This window comes from Lepidothrix coronata, unplaced genomic scaffold (genome assembly GCF_001604755.1).
Source record: "Lepidothrix coronata isolate B3197 unplaced genomic scaffold, Lepidothrix_coronata-1.0 Scaffold247, whole genome shotgun sequence".
Taxonomy (NCBI): domain Eukaryota; kingdom Metazoa; phylum Chordata; class Aves; order Passeriformes; family Pipridae; genus Lepidothrix; species Lepidothrix coronata.
Window position 1 is genome coordinate 791,051 of NW_016690427.1, and position 17,407 is coordinate 808,457.

A 17,407-nucleotide genomic window follows, 5' to 3' on the forward strand; every position below is an offset into this window, starting at 1 on the left:
TTAATTTTCTGCAGCAATGAAAACATTAACAGTATTTGAAAGCTATTGCATAAGATGTAGCTTTGTAGGAAGCCCTGTATTTGCCCTGCAGAAGTGGTGCATAGCGTAACCGTTGACATGAGATCTGCTCAAATTATCTGGATTACCACAGAGTTGCACCCAGAAATGAGTCTAGTTAAACACTGAAGAATGGTACACGTGGCATACACTAAGTTTCCCCATTAAAAAACACCATAAAAATATTCTACTTACTTGTATTTTAGCTCCTGAATTGTGCCTAGGCATTTGAAGGTACCTTTCACCATGATGGCTAAACGAGTACAGAGGGCTTCACATTCTTCCATACTTTCAAAATAGAGAAGAGATATTTGAGATAAAATTCAACAGATGAACTTCATTTACTCTTGGATTCTGAATTCTAACTGTGTTTACCTGTGTGAGGTTAGAACCACTGCTCGCCCATCTCTGAGCACACCAACAATAGAGTCCCACAGGAGGCGCCGGGACTGAGGGTCCATTCCAGTAGTTGGTTCATCCTGTAAGGGAAATGTTAGGGCAGTTAGATTCAGAGAATCAGATAAAAAAAGAGAAAATCTATTTAGAAACAAGTCACTGTTTGGACTGTAGCATATAATTGCTTCTCCACTGTAATCTGTGCCTTGAGAAAGCACATACACCTTGAGAAGTGCATGAGTGAATGGGTACCAATGCACTTCTTGGCACAAAGCAGTAAGGAAAGAAGTAATAAGAACCTGAAGGTAAGAATACAATGCTGTCTGTGTAGGGCACAGCTACAGGGAAGCGAATGTTTTTTCTGGGCAGCCATGCTTGTAAGAGGAGAATGAGTTCTCACCAAGTAATCTTCTTACTTACATAAACATACAGGACATTGCTCAACCCAAGAAACTAATGTAGTTACCCTGATTTACACCTGCTAAAGATCTGGTCCTGCATAAATCAGTTAACTCAGTGCCAAAAAATGTAAAGAAAATCTTGGATAGAAAAATTTTCGTTCAACATTTTGTCTTAAGAAATTACGAGAAAACATTTTATCTGACTGTTTCCTATGCAGTCAGAATACACGTAAAGGCGTATTAAATCGCACGGAGAACCATGCTACTAAAATGTTATTAAAGTACGTCTTTTTAGCCTACAGATTAAGGTGGTACAGTATAATCTAAAGCATTTTTGTAGTAATTGCATATAGAGTTTCTCTTTAGATATGCAATTATCTGATAACTTATTTTGATAAGAACTACATTTCAGCATTTGTATAGTTTCATATAAATCTGTATAATTTATTCCAAAGATATTAAAGGCTGCAAAAGGGTAGCTATCTTCCTCTGTTCTGCTAGAGATGGCAGCAAGGTATTTGCCAGAAGATCATCTTTTACATGAGTAGCTACACTCTGACAACAAGTGGCCGACTGAAATCAAACAAGGATTTAAATTTGGATTTATCTGGATTATAGATTTCATCTCAAAACATTCTTTGTTTAAGATCTTTCTTTCATAATCACTTGGGATCCATTGGAAACATAGTTATGCATCCCAGTCTATGCCTGAAATTAAAGAACTCAAAATTAAAATAGATGTAAGTTGAGGGCAGAAACGAGCTTGCCAGGACTGTCATAAACCTGTTTGTACCTCTTTAGCAGGCAGTGTCACGAGGTGTTCCACTGGACTGTCACAGAGCTGTGACATGACTCTTACCAGCAAGACGAGTGGTGGGCAGCCGATCAGCGCAATGGCAGTGGAGAGCTTGCGCTTGTTGCCCCCGCTGTAGGTGCCAGCCAGGTGGTCTGCGTACAGAGGAAGGCCCAGCTTCTGGATGCCCCACTCAGCGACCTGTGAGAAAGACCATGTTTTTCACACAGCAGCTAATGCATAACAGACAGGATTGCTGATACATCGCTCTTCTGGCAGAAACATGACAGTCCCCTGGGTTTTAGCATATTCACTGTGGAACTGGATCAGGGAAGTACAAAAAATTTATGATGATGATGATGATGAGGGGAGTTCCAACTACTTGAGAGAAAGCCATAAAGCAACCCCAGCTGTAGACTTCCTATCTGCAAGAATTTAAATTATTTTCTTCTGGAATCTTCATGTTTTCTTTCTTATACATAAACAACTTTAAAGACAAGAACAAAACAGCAACCAGTGCAGTTCTGAGTCATAGCAATTGCATCTTTAGCCTTCCACTTTTGCTGCCACAGTTTTGCAAGTACCACTAATGCCTGAGAACCTGCATTTGTTAGTGCAGTCTTGTACTTAACTGTCCAAATGACAGGAACCACTTCCAGAACTTCAACACACAGGATGGCAAGTCCACTTCGGAAATTCTGGCCTGTTATGAATGCAGTTAATCATCATAAATAATCCCTATAACTATCAAAAGTAAGATCACTTTACCCTCTTGATTTCCTCTGCTGGAACCCCTCGCAGGCGTGCATATAAGTAGAGATGTTCTCGTCCTGTGAGCAGGTCATCAATGGCATCAAACTGAGGGCAGTATCCCATGTTTTGATGGACATTAGAAATTTGGGTCAATATACTGGAGAAACAAAGGAAAGAATCTTAGTTCTGTAATACTAGCTTTAAGATAAAGAAGAACAGTTTGAATTAAATCTTTATTTTCTGGGGGAAAATAAGAGGAGAATGAATTCTTCCAGATAAAATGTTCTACTAAAATATTTGTCTGTATATTAGAGCAAGGAGTATATTCTTAAGTCACCTCTGTCCTGGCTAAGTGTAAGTCCATTTCTCCTCACCCATTTTCCTCTGTAAGTATAAAATAATTTAACAAGAAGTTCTTTAAACAGCCACTCAGACCTTATTTTTTGACAATGGTGTTTATTTCTAGAACAAAAAAAGTAGTTGATTTTAACTCAGAGTGGTCACTAGGAACAGACAGGCAGGATACAAAGGCTAACACTTTGTTGGTAGTAGAAGTACAAAATCACAGAGCGGTTGTGGTTGGAAGGGGGCTCTGGAGGTCACCTTGTCCACCAACCCTGCTCAGGCTCACCTAGAGCAGGGTGCCCAGGGCCATGTCCTGGCAACAAAATAGTTATTGTTCAAACCACATTGATGAAAAAAGAATCAAATCCCAACTACATCTAAGAAACTAAGGCAGTTGGTTTACCTGGAAGTAAACTAACATAAGCACATACCAGATCACACTGTACTAACTTATGCCATTATGCCAGCTCTGTGTAAACAAAGATGCTAGAAACAGCCAGAGGAAAATCCCAAAGCTCAGATCAAAGTACCCTGCTGGACTGGTTATTTTATGTTTGTGAGCTCTTTTCACTAGATCTGATTGCCTTGTCCCACTGTTGGCACTACTACAACTTAGCCACAGATCTTAAACAGTGTTAAAGGTATAAAATACTTTATGTGTGTTAGCTGTGGTCTCAGTGCCGTAGAGCTGCTGGATCACAGAGTATGATCTGGACATTTCTACTCCACTAAATGGATTATCGCAGGGGTTTTTTTAAGGTACTTACCTATTGCCAGCCACTATAGCATCTCCAGATGTCACATCAGTATCTCCAGTCAGCATTTTGAATGTTGTTGTTTTGCCAGCCCCATTCACTCCCAAAAGGCCAAAGCACTAAATTGCAAAATTTATAATATTCTTTAGTATTTCCAACTTGCAAATCAGTAGTGTCATAAAATCTGAACTGATCCATGGAATGTAATCTAGTGTTATTGAATAACCTACCTCTCCAGGACGGATGCCAACACAGAGTCTGTCCACTGCAGGCTTGTGCTGACCTGCATAAATCTATATTGACAGGGGAAAAAAAGAGAAAATTCCTATTTCAAGACATCTACAGCAAAGAAAATCTTCTAAATTTTTTTAGTTTAATGCTATTGGGATGAGGCAACTTTAGAACTAAGGAGTAAATAAAAAAATTAATAAGTGTAAGCATTCTACAAGGTCAGAATTTATTTACATTAAATAAACCTATGATCATCCCTAAAAATACCAGTTTTTCTGCTTTTCTACAACCATTTATTTCATATATTTAGCACTAGGAGACAGACTGAATGCTTTGCTGGGACAAAGTATCACAGAATATTCTGAGCTGGAAGGGACCCACAAGGATCATCGAGTCCAGCTCTTAAGTGAATGGCCCATACAGGGATTGAACCCACAATGCTGGCATCGTCAGCACCAAGGCTCTAACCAGTCTGAGCCAGTCTCAGGGGATCTCTGACAAGCAAACCAAAGTGGAACAATACAGCAAGATAGGCTGAAGAATGACACCCCAGTTATCTATTCATGAGATCCCAGCAATGTGTGTAATCTTTATATTTGTGTAGCTCAGGCTTGCATACATTCTTATAGCATAACTCAGACACCTTCAATGTCTGGAAAGAAGATAGATTAGGAATAACTGTAGTTCTCAATGTTAAAACAACCAAATAGTTTACTTGAGATTGAAACTCGCCTATGGAAAAAAAAAAGCAATGTAGAAAAAAAGACTGGTAGTAGAAATGGACACTCAATAGATAAGTCATGTCAGACGACTAGAGGTAAAAACCCCAACTTAAGCAGGGAGAGTTGCATTATCCTTGCAGGACTTCCCTATTTATTTCTAGTCAAAGGAAATAACCTTGACTTCTAAAATGTTTATTGTTTTCTAAGGCACGAGGTTGATTTTGAAAACAATACAACCTGAATCCACAGCTGAAGTACATTCTGAAAGAATGAATTTACATTAGACTTATTTGTTTCATTCTTCTCAAAATATTACCTTGGTCAATTCTTGTAATTCTAAGATATCTCTTCTGTTTTCTCCATTCATAATTCTTTTTCTTTCTTCTGCAACATCCTCATCTTCACAAATAATAGGTGACATAGCAGTCTCAGCAAACCTGGAAAAAACCAAGATACTGAGTTGCTCTGGGTGCAGAATAACAGAACAACAGTGTGAAACTATGGCTAATCAATTGCCAAAAATGTGACTAGTGGAAGTAGTGAGATTGAAACTTCACAACATGACATTGGCTGGAATATTCCCACTGTTGGAAGAATCCTTGACCTCTGAAAGTTAATCTCTAAATACTAAAAAGGGAGGAAATTACTCTCTCAAAAGAACATGCTTTGTCAGTCACTGATATGACAAAAACAACCCCTAAGCCACGGCTTTCACTATTTGGCTGCTCTAAGTAGCTAGTGATAGTTCCATGGAAGTTTTCAGTAGCTCTGTCTGTAAGATGGTATTTTTATAACTGTACCAACTAGTACTCTTGTTGTCAATCTTGAACAGGACTGAATGACCCACTCACACCTGTTTTCATCAAGGAAGAGGCACACTGCTAAAGCAGAGAGGGGAAGTTTGCATAGTGTCCAGGCTACAACTGTCCTGTGCCATAGACTGGAATTGCTGTCTTGGGATGTCAGGCTAGTACCTCATGACAGTACTTAGGACACTACAAACTTTCCAAGTAATTTTAAAATCTCACTATTACAGTGTCTTAAATGGAAAAAATATTACATTACAGTCTTACTTCAAAAAAACCTAACTTTTAAAATAAAATATTCTTAAATCCTGTCAAGATAATGAACATTTTTAAAAGCTTTCTTGACTCAGGGTATCAATAAATTAAGGTGAGATCAGTTAAGTAAAGAGAAAAGTAAAAAGCTGACAAATTCAGAGAAAAATTAAAAAAAAAAGAAAAAGAGGGACATAGACACATAAAAAAGACACTCATTCTGTTAACAAAGGAACATTAATAGAAGTTTTTAGACAAACCATCTTGTGGAGAACAAACGGCGCTGCATAAGGAGATTCAGAATGAAGTACACAACCCCTTGAACAGCCATGGCAACCAGGTTCTTTCCAACAAAGTCCCACTGAAAGGGATTGGAAACGTGCTCCTCGCCTTTGGAGAAAGAGCACCAGAAAGAAAGGTGAAATACTGCTGGAAAAAAACACTGCTCTTCAGAACAACAGGCCTAATCCTAACGGTTTACTGCACTTTATTTCCTCATGATCAGTTAACAGTTCTCATTTTTCAGTGTCTTATAAAGATTCTTAACAAAATGCACTCCAAGCTCAGCTGCTGCATAAGAGTAAAAATAAATATAAGCTCTCTGAATATACACTAATTTAGGTATCATAACATGAAACTTGCATAGATTATGTGAAAAGACACCTATTTCTGAATAAAAACATGAATTCTGCTCAATAAAAATATGAGATGAGTTCTGCTGTATGACTATTCTTTTAATAAGTTGTCTGCTATTCTTTTATTAAGTTGTCTGATACCAAAGGCAACCACATCCTAAGAGGATGTATTTGAAGAACAACAGTCACTTTAAACATTAACCAAAGAATTCAAATGAAATGACATAATATATCCTCCTGTAACCATCTAAGGAATTCTGAACAAAGGATAAAAAGACACCAGAGTCTGGCACTGCACAAATGAGTTCATTTCCAATGCAGACTACTGGTTGGGCCATAGAGTTCTGGCAGTGATATCAGAAGCTGTCTTCCTTCAGAGAGGGTGAACTTTCATAGTCCTCATCCATCTGATGATGTGAGAGGTGAGAATTTCAGAAACGTTACTACTTTTCCAAGATAACACTTTCAAACATCTCATCCAAGGTCCAGACACATGACACAGATATAACTTGTTGCTTACTGGCTTTACTTACCAAACCTTGCATATACTTCAGTCACAGCTTGGTTCATGGCCAAGTCGATGAGCCCACGGCCCAGGCAAAAATGTGGGAAGACAAGCAGCACATTTTTCAATGTTTTGTTAAACTTCAGCAAAGACTATAAGAAACAGAAACAACATAATAAGCTGTTGAAACCAGATCTGCTCAAGAAAACGTAGCAACGTAAGTGAAAAGTTTTTTGCCATGTCAGAGAAACTGGATGTTCTGTGCTCTTACAACAGAGAAAACAGAGTATTTATCAAGTTACACGCAAAGCAACATAAAATGCAGCACAGCAGAATGCTGGCATACATTGCACCAGAGAAAGTGCTTTTCAAAAACTGTCAATGAGGAGAAAAAATAGTCTTTGTAATGAAGTATTACTCTATGTAGCAGAGATAATGTAATTCTCGTGGTAACATGTAAAGCTGCTGTGGGCCTGTGTTTTGGATTTGCACTGAAAACAGTGTTGATAACACAAGGATGTTTTAGCTGTTGCTGAGCTGTGCTTGCACAGAGTCAAGGCCCTTTCTATTCCTCACCCCATCTCACCAGCAAGGAGGCTGGGGGTGCACAAAGAGCTGGGAGGGGACACAACCAGGACAGCTGACCTCAACTGACCCAAAGGACATCCCAGACCATATGGTGCCATCCTCAGCACATAAAGCTCGGGGCAAAAGAAGCAAGAGGGGGATATTCAGAGTTACAGCATCTGTCTTTCCAAGTAACCTTTCTGTGTGATGAAGCCCTGCCTTCCTGGAGATGGTTGAACATCTGCCTGCCAATGGGACATGGTAAATGAATTCCTTGTTTTGATTTGCTTGTGCATGCAGCTTCTGCTTTACCTATTAATCTGTCTTTATCTAAATTCATGAGTTTTCTCACTTTTAGTCTTCTGATTCTTTACCCCATTCCATGAGGGGGGTGTGTGTGGTGTGCAGTGAGTGAGTAAGTGACTGTGGTGCTTGGTTGATGACTGGGATGAAACCATGACAATAGTCAGAGCTGCCACAATACTGAAAAGTACTAGTGTCTGGGAATAAATACAGAGTAGACTTTAGTGCAAACAGTGTAAGTGCCAGCAGCAGTCTAGCTGCATGAGCACTGAATCCAGAGAAGGGCCATCTTCCCTTATAGATATAACAGAGACATGTTTTCAAAGGTAACAATGCTGCCATGATGTCCCACAGATCGAATGACACTAGACTGAACCCTGTGCTATCAAGAAGTATGTCTGTGAATGCAGGAGCAGCAGGGACAGTATTGTCAAGTCGGCCCTTGAAACCATGAATTTAACCAAGATCTGTTTCTCCTTTATAGCAAAGAACAATGCTGCACAAAGTGTTTGAAAATGCATTATCAGTAATGATAGCTAATTGGACTGCTGTCAGATGTAGAAGGGGTGTCAAACGTAATGGCCAGAGCTTGAGCAACTGTAGAGGTGATAGCAGTAGTGCATACAAGACAACAGCACTTCATAAACTGATCTCTTAGCCTCTCTAAGAACTATCTTGGCACTCGCTGTATTCTGTTACGTTTCTGGTGGTGTTAAATTCATTTTTTTGACAGTTCTCAAAATGCTACTATAAGTAGAACATCTCCTCTAACACAATAAAACCAGCAGGAGTAAGTGCCTACCATCTACATCTTCCCACACAACACAGGCTGCAGAAGCAAGCATGAAGTGCTGTGCTGCCACTCCCCAACTGGGAAAGTGTACAGAATTTTGCTCTTAGGTATGAAAAACACTCAATGTCACTCCTTGTGTGCGCAGCCCTACATACCAATTGCTCTGAGTCACTTCTCTGGGTTATCTGCTTACCTGTACTGCAGTTACTCAGCAAGTTTCTCAGTCTATTTATTGCCAGAAAAAAATGGTAATGTAGAGAAAGACAGTTACTGTTAGGGATGGTTATGCTTGGATGCTCTTTGCACAGCTCTCTAAAGCCAGGGGTCAATAAAAACATTACTTACCGGGTTATTTTCAAATAACTCCAGGATGAAGGTAATGGCACTGCTGTTGATCCCCACAAAGAGATTAATGCACGACAGTGCAACATAAGCAGTGCTAGGGACACTGAAGAAAGAAGAAGCAGGGTACATCATGGGAATTACTGCCCACCTGCATGCAAAAGATAGAAAAACTATGATAACTTCTCAGTATTCTTATGTCACTTGGCCTAAAGAACACACAGAGTTGAGCTTTCCTCTCATCCTAAGTGTATGTAATGGTGTAACCGACAGAGATCCACTACAGTATTCTCTCCCTGGTTACTACATAAGAATTTTTTTCTGCTCAGTTTTTTTTGCTAAAATTGAGAAAACTTAATGCTAGCAAGGTTGTTATCACCCCATCTCACTGGACTGTACACCATGAGGGACAAATGAAGAAACATTACACACTGTTCTGCTTAGCTAGATATTCCTCACCCCTTGGAACTGTCCAAAGAAATTACAAACTGTAAATTTTTATATTATTTTCTAAGCCCTCTACCAATGGCTTGTTTTATTCCTGATTTGGAGCTTCATGTGCCATGATTTCTGGGAAATGGCAAATGCACATGCAGCAGCCTGAGAGGGGTATTCCTCTGGAATAAACTTAAAATGCTTAGCAACAACCAATCTGATCAGGGAAAACTCAGTAACATCAACCCGAATTGTTTAACAGGACAAGACACATGCAGTCAGAAAGAATCATTCTAAGTTTCCTATTGTGACTGCAGCTGGACACAAGGACTAATATACAATTTTACAATTTGACTTTTCTTTCCATTTTTTGAGTAGCAAATTATGAAATTATTGAAGTGACTGCCAAAAGCGATTATACTTTTTCTGAAAATTTCATCTTGGCTGATGCTTTAAAATATGCAAAGACATTTAAGATGTCCATCCATACAGCCATGAATTACCATATTTAAAAAAAAATATTCAATGCCACAGGCAACTTACTAAAGATACAACTACTGTACTTTAAAAAGATATAATGAAAAATTAAAACTAATTAACATTCTGATAGCAGTTTTACAGAGATTAAATGCTGATAATGCTTTGAATTTTCTGAGGATTTTCATTCAAAGAACACAATAACTTCAGAAAATTAAAGCTGGTTTGCACAGAAAAAGAACTGTTCCCTCTTAGGCTCCATTTGTGATATTCATAGGAGGATATGAAAAGATTAATTTCTCTCTTTAAGTCTACAAATAGATCTTATCAATTGCTTTGCCTAGACTACATCTGCTGAAGTGCTACCAGGAGTACGATTTTATAGATAAAAATATATGATCACCAATTAAATGAGAGAAATTAAATGAGACTGAATTTCAGTCGGCCTTATAAAATGCTGTTTTGTCAACGAAAACGTTCATTTCAATTTAAAAAAGTGTTGAAGACTTAGTACTCTTTGCCCTTGGGTTAAATCCTGAAAGATATTTTAGTAGTGGCTGTGAATGTGGCAAATGAACAACCACTAAATTCCTACACAATGTACAAGGAAGAAAGCAGCAAACTGAACTTTTTTCCTGTAAGGATCCTTTTCCTATATTTTCCTGTAAGGATCACAGTTAATGTTTAAGAATGTAAGGCAGTGACAAAAGAATCTCCTTTGCAGCATGTGTCCAGGCAGAGCGTGCAAATATCCTGCAGCAGAGACAGAATCCAGTTTTAACCTGTATTGTATCCACTCAGCTCTATTCTTTAAAGCTGGATTTCACTAAGTACCAAGCTCAGTAACATGAGATCATTTCCATGTGAAATACAGGGCCGAACTGCAGGAATAACCCTGACCACTCACCCATACAGAAGCAGCAAGGCAACAAATACAGGCAGATTAGTCGGAGAAGTGTATGCTTTCTTGTCGAATCCAGCGAATATGGCCACCACCATTCCAGCACTCAGTGAGTAATTCACCTACCACAGCACAGGGTGAAGATCAGTGTGTAAGATCCTAGAAGGTCTGCAAACATATCCAGATCCTACACATCATTCCAGTAAGATTTTATATTGAGGAGCACCAGAATTTGAGTTAGACTAATCACACTAAAGCTTTTGGATCAAAGGGTCCCTGGCAACACTCAACATTTTTCTGAGATGTCTTTTATCAGACCGTTCATTAAAAATACAACATACATTATTGTTTCTTAGATTATGGTTTGTGAGTCAATTATTTTATGGTCCTGCTGCCAGCTTCCCACAAAAAGGGGCCATGGGTATGCAAGGGAAGTGCTGTTTTTGGTGATGCAAAGAAAAAAGCTAGTTACTTGAGCCACATTCCTGGGAGGAGGCTAAATGCTTGGCTACTGCTCAATCTCTCTGTTCAGTATTAGTAGCACTACTGTATTGAAATGCACAGAACTCCCCATGCAGAATGGAAGGTGGCGTTTCACAGAACTGCTAACACCACTTAATACCTTTGCATCATGCTGTCAAGGGCGACAGCCAAGCAGAATTCCTGTCAAGGAAGCTACTGGGAGGCTGCTGTGAACAGCAGGGAACAAGAACTCAGAGACCTGCTTTTTTCCCCCTCATTTACTAAAATAATGCTTTGATTTATCTTCTCCTGAGAGAGCACTTTTCAAAGGTTGAAGAGTTTTGGGCTTTTCAAGTATTTCAAGTTTTTTTTTCTTTTTATTTCTTTTTCAATTCTACCTTCATGGTTTTCTTATTGCATAAGCCCTTGGCTGCTTTCTTTGTTGAGATGGCATGGCTGGAAAACTTGCCCTGGTACCCCAGCCAGGCAAAGAATTGTCTCCTTTGTGACAAAGTGGCCAGAGGAGTGACAGGAGGGAAGCTGAGCCCTGTCTAAACAAGCCTGGACCTGTGGTATAGATCTTTTCAGAAAAACACAGTGACCATAATACAGAGACCTAAACAAAGATATCTATGTCATTTTAGATATCCTAGAGTATTATGTCAGGCCTACAGCTACTGTTCCAGCAGCCAGTGAATCTTCCTCACTTAGATTTCTTGGACATCTTGAAACATGTTTTGGGTCTTCTAGAGGACAGGAGTGACTTGCACCAAGCAATGAGGCTTTTCTCTGCTATGGTAAATTGTACTTTATTATATAGTCAGTTGTAAGGACTGGAAATCCTAAGATGACAAAAATTTCAGCTTTGTTAGTTGAATAATGAGTTGTGCACCTTAATTATTTTCTGCATCTCTAATTAGTTCAGAGGTCAGATTCTTACCATGCTCTCTGAGAAACACTTAAAGAAATTTATACTTTGCAATGCTTAGAATCACCTTGACTTAATTCACCAATTAGTTCCCAGTTCATGCACATCCAGGATAATCGCAAGGTGTGAAATCAGACCAGCAGTTACTTACTATGTCCCACGTGAAGTTAGTTAGCCAATAGATAACAGGGCTCACACCACTGACAAACTGGAGATGCTTGGCTTTTGTTACACGTTCTTGAATCAGGTATAAAACAAAACTGGCTGGTATAAAGGACATGGCAAAAATCACACAGATGGCAACAACAGCATCCACTGAAGTGGTCAGTCTAAAACAGAGCACAAGAAGGAACTGTGAGCAAGGGAATGGATGCAACACAACACCATATGAGCATTTGGGGAATCTGGAGGGTGTTTTAAGATCTAGAAGTAGCAAGGCTACTTTTAAGTAGAAGACTTCTCCAACTTCAAAGTGTGCTAGTGTATTTTCCCAAGCTGTTTTGGAGACTGTAGCTAACAAATATGGTACCATTCTCTGATTTTTCACTTGCCTTCATTCTGTGTAACTCTCTCTCTCTATATCTCAGTTTGACAGCCTTTCCCATATGAGACATCTCAAACTAGACATAAAGGCACAATAGCCGAAGTGCTCTGGTAGCTGGGAAAAGAGGAAGTTAAGTTGAAGACAGTGAGATAAAGCACAGATTTTGTCTCTGTGCTATAATGCACAGTTTTCAGTTTTACTGAATTTTGAACTTAATAGGAGATGTGAGTGGAAAGTCTTGTCTTTTTAGGGATGTATTTCTCAAGAAACCATGACTTTTAGATTATGGAATACACCAACCCTACAACATGCCATTGAAAATCTACCTGTGTGATGTCCTTGGTACCAAAATAGAGGCTGTTGACTTCTGCCTTCCTGAAGTCAGTTAAGAACAATTTCTCATTCCATTTTTCATTACACATTTTATTTCACAAGTACACGTATAGGATCTGGAGCAAGAACAAAGACTTCGGAATCTTCATGCTTGGGAATCAACAGAAACATGCAATAGTATAACCATTGGTCATAGTTCCTGTGTGCGATGAGAATGAACTCTTACGGGAATATAATGAGACAGGAATACATTCGTGTTTAGAATAAAACTTCAGGGAAAGGCCTCCACAATCTGTCTCTGGACTATTTCTCCTCAGAGTGTGAGTATCCTGGAGGTCGCAAGCTGCCAGGAGATGGAGGGGTAAAAGCCAGAAGCAGAGCACAGACAGACTTACACAGTGACTTCAGAGAGTTGCTCCTTGGTGAGGTTCAGAGGATGGTTTATAGCAGTGATCCCATGTTCCTCAGGGGCTTGGCCAGTCCGCAGGTTGGCTCTAAGGATTGCATTATTGGCTACATTGAGGAAACTAACCATAGCATGCCAGCCTTTATTGTTAAACCACACCTGAAAGAGTCAGAAAGCACAGATTCATTTAAGAAGCCTTCACTAATAACCCTGAGCTGCAGGAGAAAACTTGGCTGCCTTTTATCTACTTTGGTGGGCATTGTCAGCAGGGGCGAATCCAGCACCAGGAATTCATAGTTTCTAGGCACAGTCCTGCAGGAGGAGCTCACATACTATGCTTTTAAAAGCATTGGACAACTGCTGTTGAGGGATTTTATGGAAACACATTTTAAAATATAGTGTACTACTTGGAGTATTTAGGACAGCAAGAAGCACTGAGAACATAGTTAAAAAAATTCTCACATTTCAAATACTATAAATAAGAATTACTTATAATATAGGATACAGTGTTAATGCCAAGTTATTTCTGAAGTATAGCACTTCAGCTCTTCTTGCATCTGGGAATGCCACCAGCAATATTCTCACAATTTGAAATCTATGTCAAGAAAGATTGTGAGTTAGCAGACTACTTCCAGAAAATACCTTAATATTATCTTCAGTTTCCATATATTTAAGGAAATTAGGGAATTCTTTAGCAGCAGCCAGTGAAGTTTGTCCCTAAAATAAAAAAGGCCAAAGATCAGCATTCTGGGTGAAATCTGATGCTTCAGGTTTTCAGCTTTGTAACAATGCTTTAGTAAGGGGCCAAAAAACAACCAACCAACCAAGCAAATAAACAAAAAATCTTGCTTACTCCTGTAACATTCATCATTTGGCCAAGATCACTTAAAAAATTGACAACTTGATCTCCAGAGACATGAAGGACTGGAAGTCTTCCTCCTATAGAAATTCCCCCATATCTAGCAAAGAGAAAATTATCATCAATAACTTGTACCATAGACCCAGAACTGTACATTGATGGAAACACTAAAAATCCACTTAATACAAGTTTAATTTCTATAAATCGTGTGTTTCATGTATAGTGATTTCTACTCTTTTACTAACAAGCTCTATTAGGTCTTGACAAGGCTTACAAATAATAGAAGTTCTATCAGTTTCTGAGAGGTTCATGTCAGCATCCAAAGAAAATTATTTAGATAAAAGATTTGTAGGAAACAGTGATTTCTACAGTGCAAAAATCAAGATAATTGACATATAATGGTTTAGACAGCATGGAGGACTGAGAGCAGCGCAGACCTCAGTTAAAATTTCAGATGCTGTGAGAGGAACAGGTATTCACCAATGCTGGTACCAGGCAGTACTCCATAATGATAAATACTATTGCACAAGATGAACTGAAGTCTAATACCATATAAAGCAATGTTTGCACATGAATAAGCAGATATTCTGTGAAGGAAGCCAGTTATCCAGCTGCTGTCTTTGAAGTGAACTCCTACTGCTGATGAAAAAGGAAATAAGTATATGCTTCAGTCTAACCAGTTATCTTTCTAAGCTTAGTATCTGCAGTGCAGACATCACACTGGAGTTAGCTGATGCCTCTCCCTAAGTGTGCAGCACTAGCCGAATCTGGTTTATAACTACAGCACGTGTACAGAGCAGGGATGAGGAATTGTGGTTGTTACTTCTGTATTTAATAGGCTGGTGTCTAGGTTTCATCTTTTCAGGTCCTTTTTTTGAAAGGTTTATATTTTTTCTGCAGCACTTTGAAAGAGCTGTGTCAGAGCACCAGCACAACATTCTGCACTACTGTACTGTAACTTTCCACCACTCAGTTCCCATTAGTTTGACTCCTTTAGATAATAGAACTGTGATAGCTCCATTGTGCCCCTCTGGCCTTCATCCTAGTTGGGGGAGTTCAAACAAATATAATCCCTTGTCTTTATAAGACCTTTCCTGATCCCCAACCTATTTCCCACTGAAGCCATCTCTTTGTTCTACACTATCTGCCACAATTCCCCTCGGCCATTTCCAGAAACATTGTGAGGCTCCCTGGTTAAACATTGTTCCTTTATTTACCACCTTAATCTGCGAATTGGTTTCTTACCTTTGCTCATTGACCCAGTATTTACTCTTCAAGCTGAAACAGAGAAAGAGAATCCTGTCTCTCAATGCACAAAACCAAAGTCAATGATATTGTCAGACTTAAATGAAAACTGAATACCTATACTTTGTAGATCTTCAGTGTGCTTCTTATTAATTTGAGTCGTCAGGTTGTCAAGACTTTTGGCATCCCCTGCAGTGTGTTTTCGGGGATTTGTTTTGTTTTCTGACATGATCATCTCCAATCATACAGAGACAAGAAAGATTCCTAAAGCAACATATACTGGGCCACCCTAATCCATAATTAATTGATTTTAAAAGATGTACCTAAAGCAATTATGACACATGCTAAGAGGAATCAGTCAAAGGCAGTAGCACACAGCTAATATAATGGGAATTTCAAGAACTCTGCCAGGAATTGAAAAAGTAGCAAGTCTGAAGCAGAAATAATAGGCCGTGGACCCCACACAGCTAATTACCATGAACAACAGTCAGGAAGCGGAGGAGCTATCAGTAGGATAGATGTATCTATGTAACATTGTTCTTGGCTGCTCTTTAGTGCTTCTGGGAAACAAGTGATAATTAACTTAGGCAGATGGTCATGCTGGTGTGCCTATAGTTCTTCAGGGAGACAAATAGTATTTCTGCAAGGCAGTTCACCACGCTGTGCAAAGGCACCGTTTTTCTCACCATTAACACAGTCACCATCAACATGGCTTTCCATCAACATTGAAACAAGTCTGCCTATAAAGGAGCACCCGATTACACAAATGGGTATAACTGAAAATATTTAACTTGCCTAAAATCAGCCTCTCCTAGTCTTACATTAGAAATATGGACATGGTGCTCAAGTCTACAGAACACTGTGGCAAATCAGCTGCTATGTTTATCATTAAATAAAGAGTTTCATGGCCAAGTACAAAATACTGCATGTGAAAAATAAAGAGAAATTCTTCCCTACCTTCCTTTTATCAAAGTGGGATATGTTTTCACCAGAAAATCTGAAATATTTCTATGGGTCAGATCTTGAAGGATTTCTGTGCTGCGTTGCACTCTCTGGCAAGAAATGAAAACCTAATCAATCACAGTAAACTTTACAGTCTCTAAAGCTATTAACTAAGAGTTTGTCAGAAAAACAGCAAAAGTAGCTTTGATTCAGATAAAATGCTCAGGTTTGTAGTATCGCTGAAAGAGAGTAGGTCATTCACTTTCTAGCCCAAACATACTTTACTAAGACTTCAGAAGAAATCAAGTTTGTGATGCATGACACAAAACAGTTGCATTTCACTCTGAAACCGTTATTTGCAACACAGGTCAGGGTTGCTCAAGACTTTTTCTTCAGTGTGAAAAAAGGAAGCTTTTCAAACAAACTGAGGTCCCAGTAAAAAAAAAAAAAAAAAAAAAAAGGTAGTTTTCTACAGTTTAGCAGCTTTAGGTAAAAATTAATAGGAAAACTTCACCCTCACTAGCACATGAGATACTTTGAATGAAAATTACTCTCTTTTTTTTCATTTTTTTAAATGAAAATCATGCCACATGACAAATTTGTTGAGTTTTTTGTAAATACAGGATCACTGTGAAATGCAAGATCTCACACTTGCTGAGTTTATCCCAAGGTAGAATATACTTTGAAAGGTTCCTGGGCAGTTTCAGAGGGCAAAACTCGCAGCCTGAAATGATCTGATAATGTCCTAGAAAGAAGTCTAATGAACTTTCCAGAAGTTCCTACAGTTGTCCACAGAGAGACAGTGCCAGATGACACAGAAGACACATTACAGATGTCTAGCTGATTCTAGATAGGAAGACTAGAGGCGTCTTCATAGTGCTTTCATTAAATGAGTTGTCTATGCTTAGACATAATTCTTAATAATTTACATACTGTGCCTTCCCTGCAGACTCAAATGTGAACTGTTTCATTCTGACAAGTTATACAAAACTATAATATCCTTCAAAATTATCAGGATAATGTTATAATAAACACATTTCATCTAGAGGACTAGAATCCCCATAAACAAATAAAAAGCCTTACATCTTACTTGGAATCAAAGTTTTAGACTAAAGTTCTCTGAAATACATTAGCATGTGATTAGCAAAATTCAACTCTGTCTCTTGGACAGGGATTACTTGGAAATCAGAAATGACTTGGGATGCTGTAAGTCAGAATA

The 17,407-nt window shown here is 38.8% G+C and overlaps 1 protein-coding gene across 4 annotated transcripts in view; it reads right to left on the reverse strand.

The window, feature by feature from the left end:
- Positions 1 to 17,407, reverse strand: part of ABCA4 (ATP binding cassette subfamily A member 4) — a 72,149-nt gene that overhangs the window by 1,565 nt on the left and 53,177 nt on the right. For all 4 annotated transcript variants that reach the window (XM_017835059.1, XM_017835057.1, XM_017835058.1 and 1 more), the window contains 17 exons: positions 16,204 to 16,298; positions 15,247 to 15,279; positions 13,996 to 14,101; positions 13,785 to 13,859; positions 13,132 to 13,301; positions 12,011 to 12,188; positions 10,476 to 10,591; positions 8,660 to 8,807; positions 6,680 to 6,803; positions 5,772 to 5,901; positions 4,770 to 4,890; positions 3,731 to 3,793; positions 3,513 to 3,619; positions 2,416 to 2,557; positions 1,714 to 1,848; positions 433 to 536; positions 253 to 345 (listed from right to left, as the gene is read on the reverse strand). In XM_017835059.1, the coding sequence (XP_017690548.1) occupies positions 253 to 345; positions 433 to 536; positions 1,714 to 1,848; positions 2,416 to 2,557; positions 3,513 to 3,619; positions 3,731 to 3,793; positions 4,770 to 4,890; positions 5,772 to 5,901; positions 6,680 to 6,803; positions 8,660 to 8,807; positions 10,476 to 10,591; positions 12,011 to 12,188; positions 13,132 to 13,301; positions 13,785 to 13,859; positions 13,996 to 14,101; positions 15,247 to 15,279; positions 16,204 to 16,298 (1,940 nt within the window). The remainder of the gene's footprint in view (positions 1 to 252; positions 346 to 432; positions 537 to 1,713; positions 1,849 to 2,415; positions 2,558 to 3,512; positions 3,620 to 3,730; positions 3,794 to 4,769; positions 4,891 to 5,771; positions 5,902 to 6,679; positions 6,804 to 8,659; positions 8,808 to 10,475; positions 10,592 to 12,010; positions 12,189 to 13,131; positions 13,302 to 13,784; positions 13,860 to 13,995; positions 14,102 to 15,246; positions 15,280 to 16,203; positions 16,299 to 17,407) is intronic.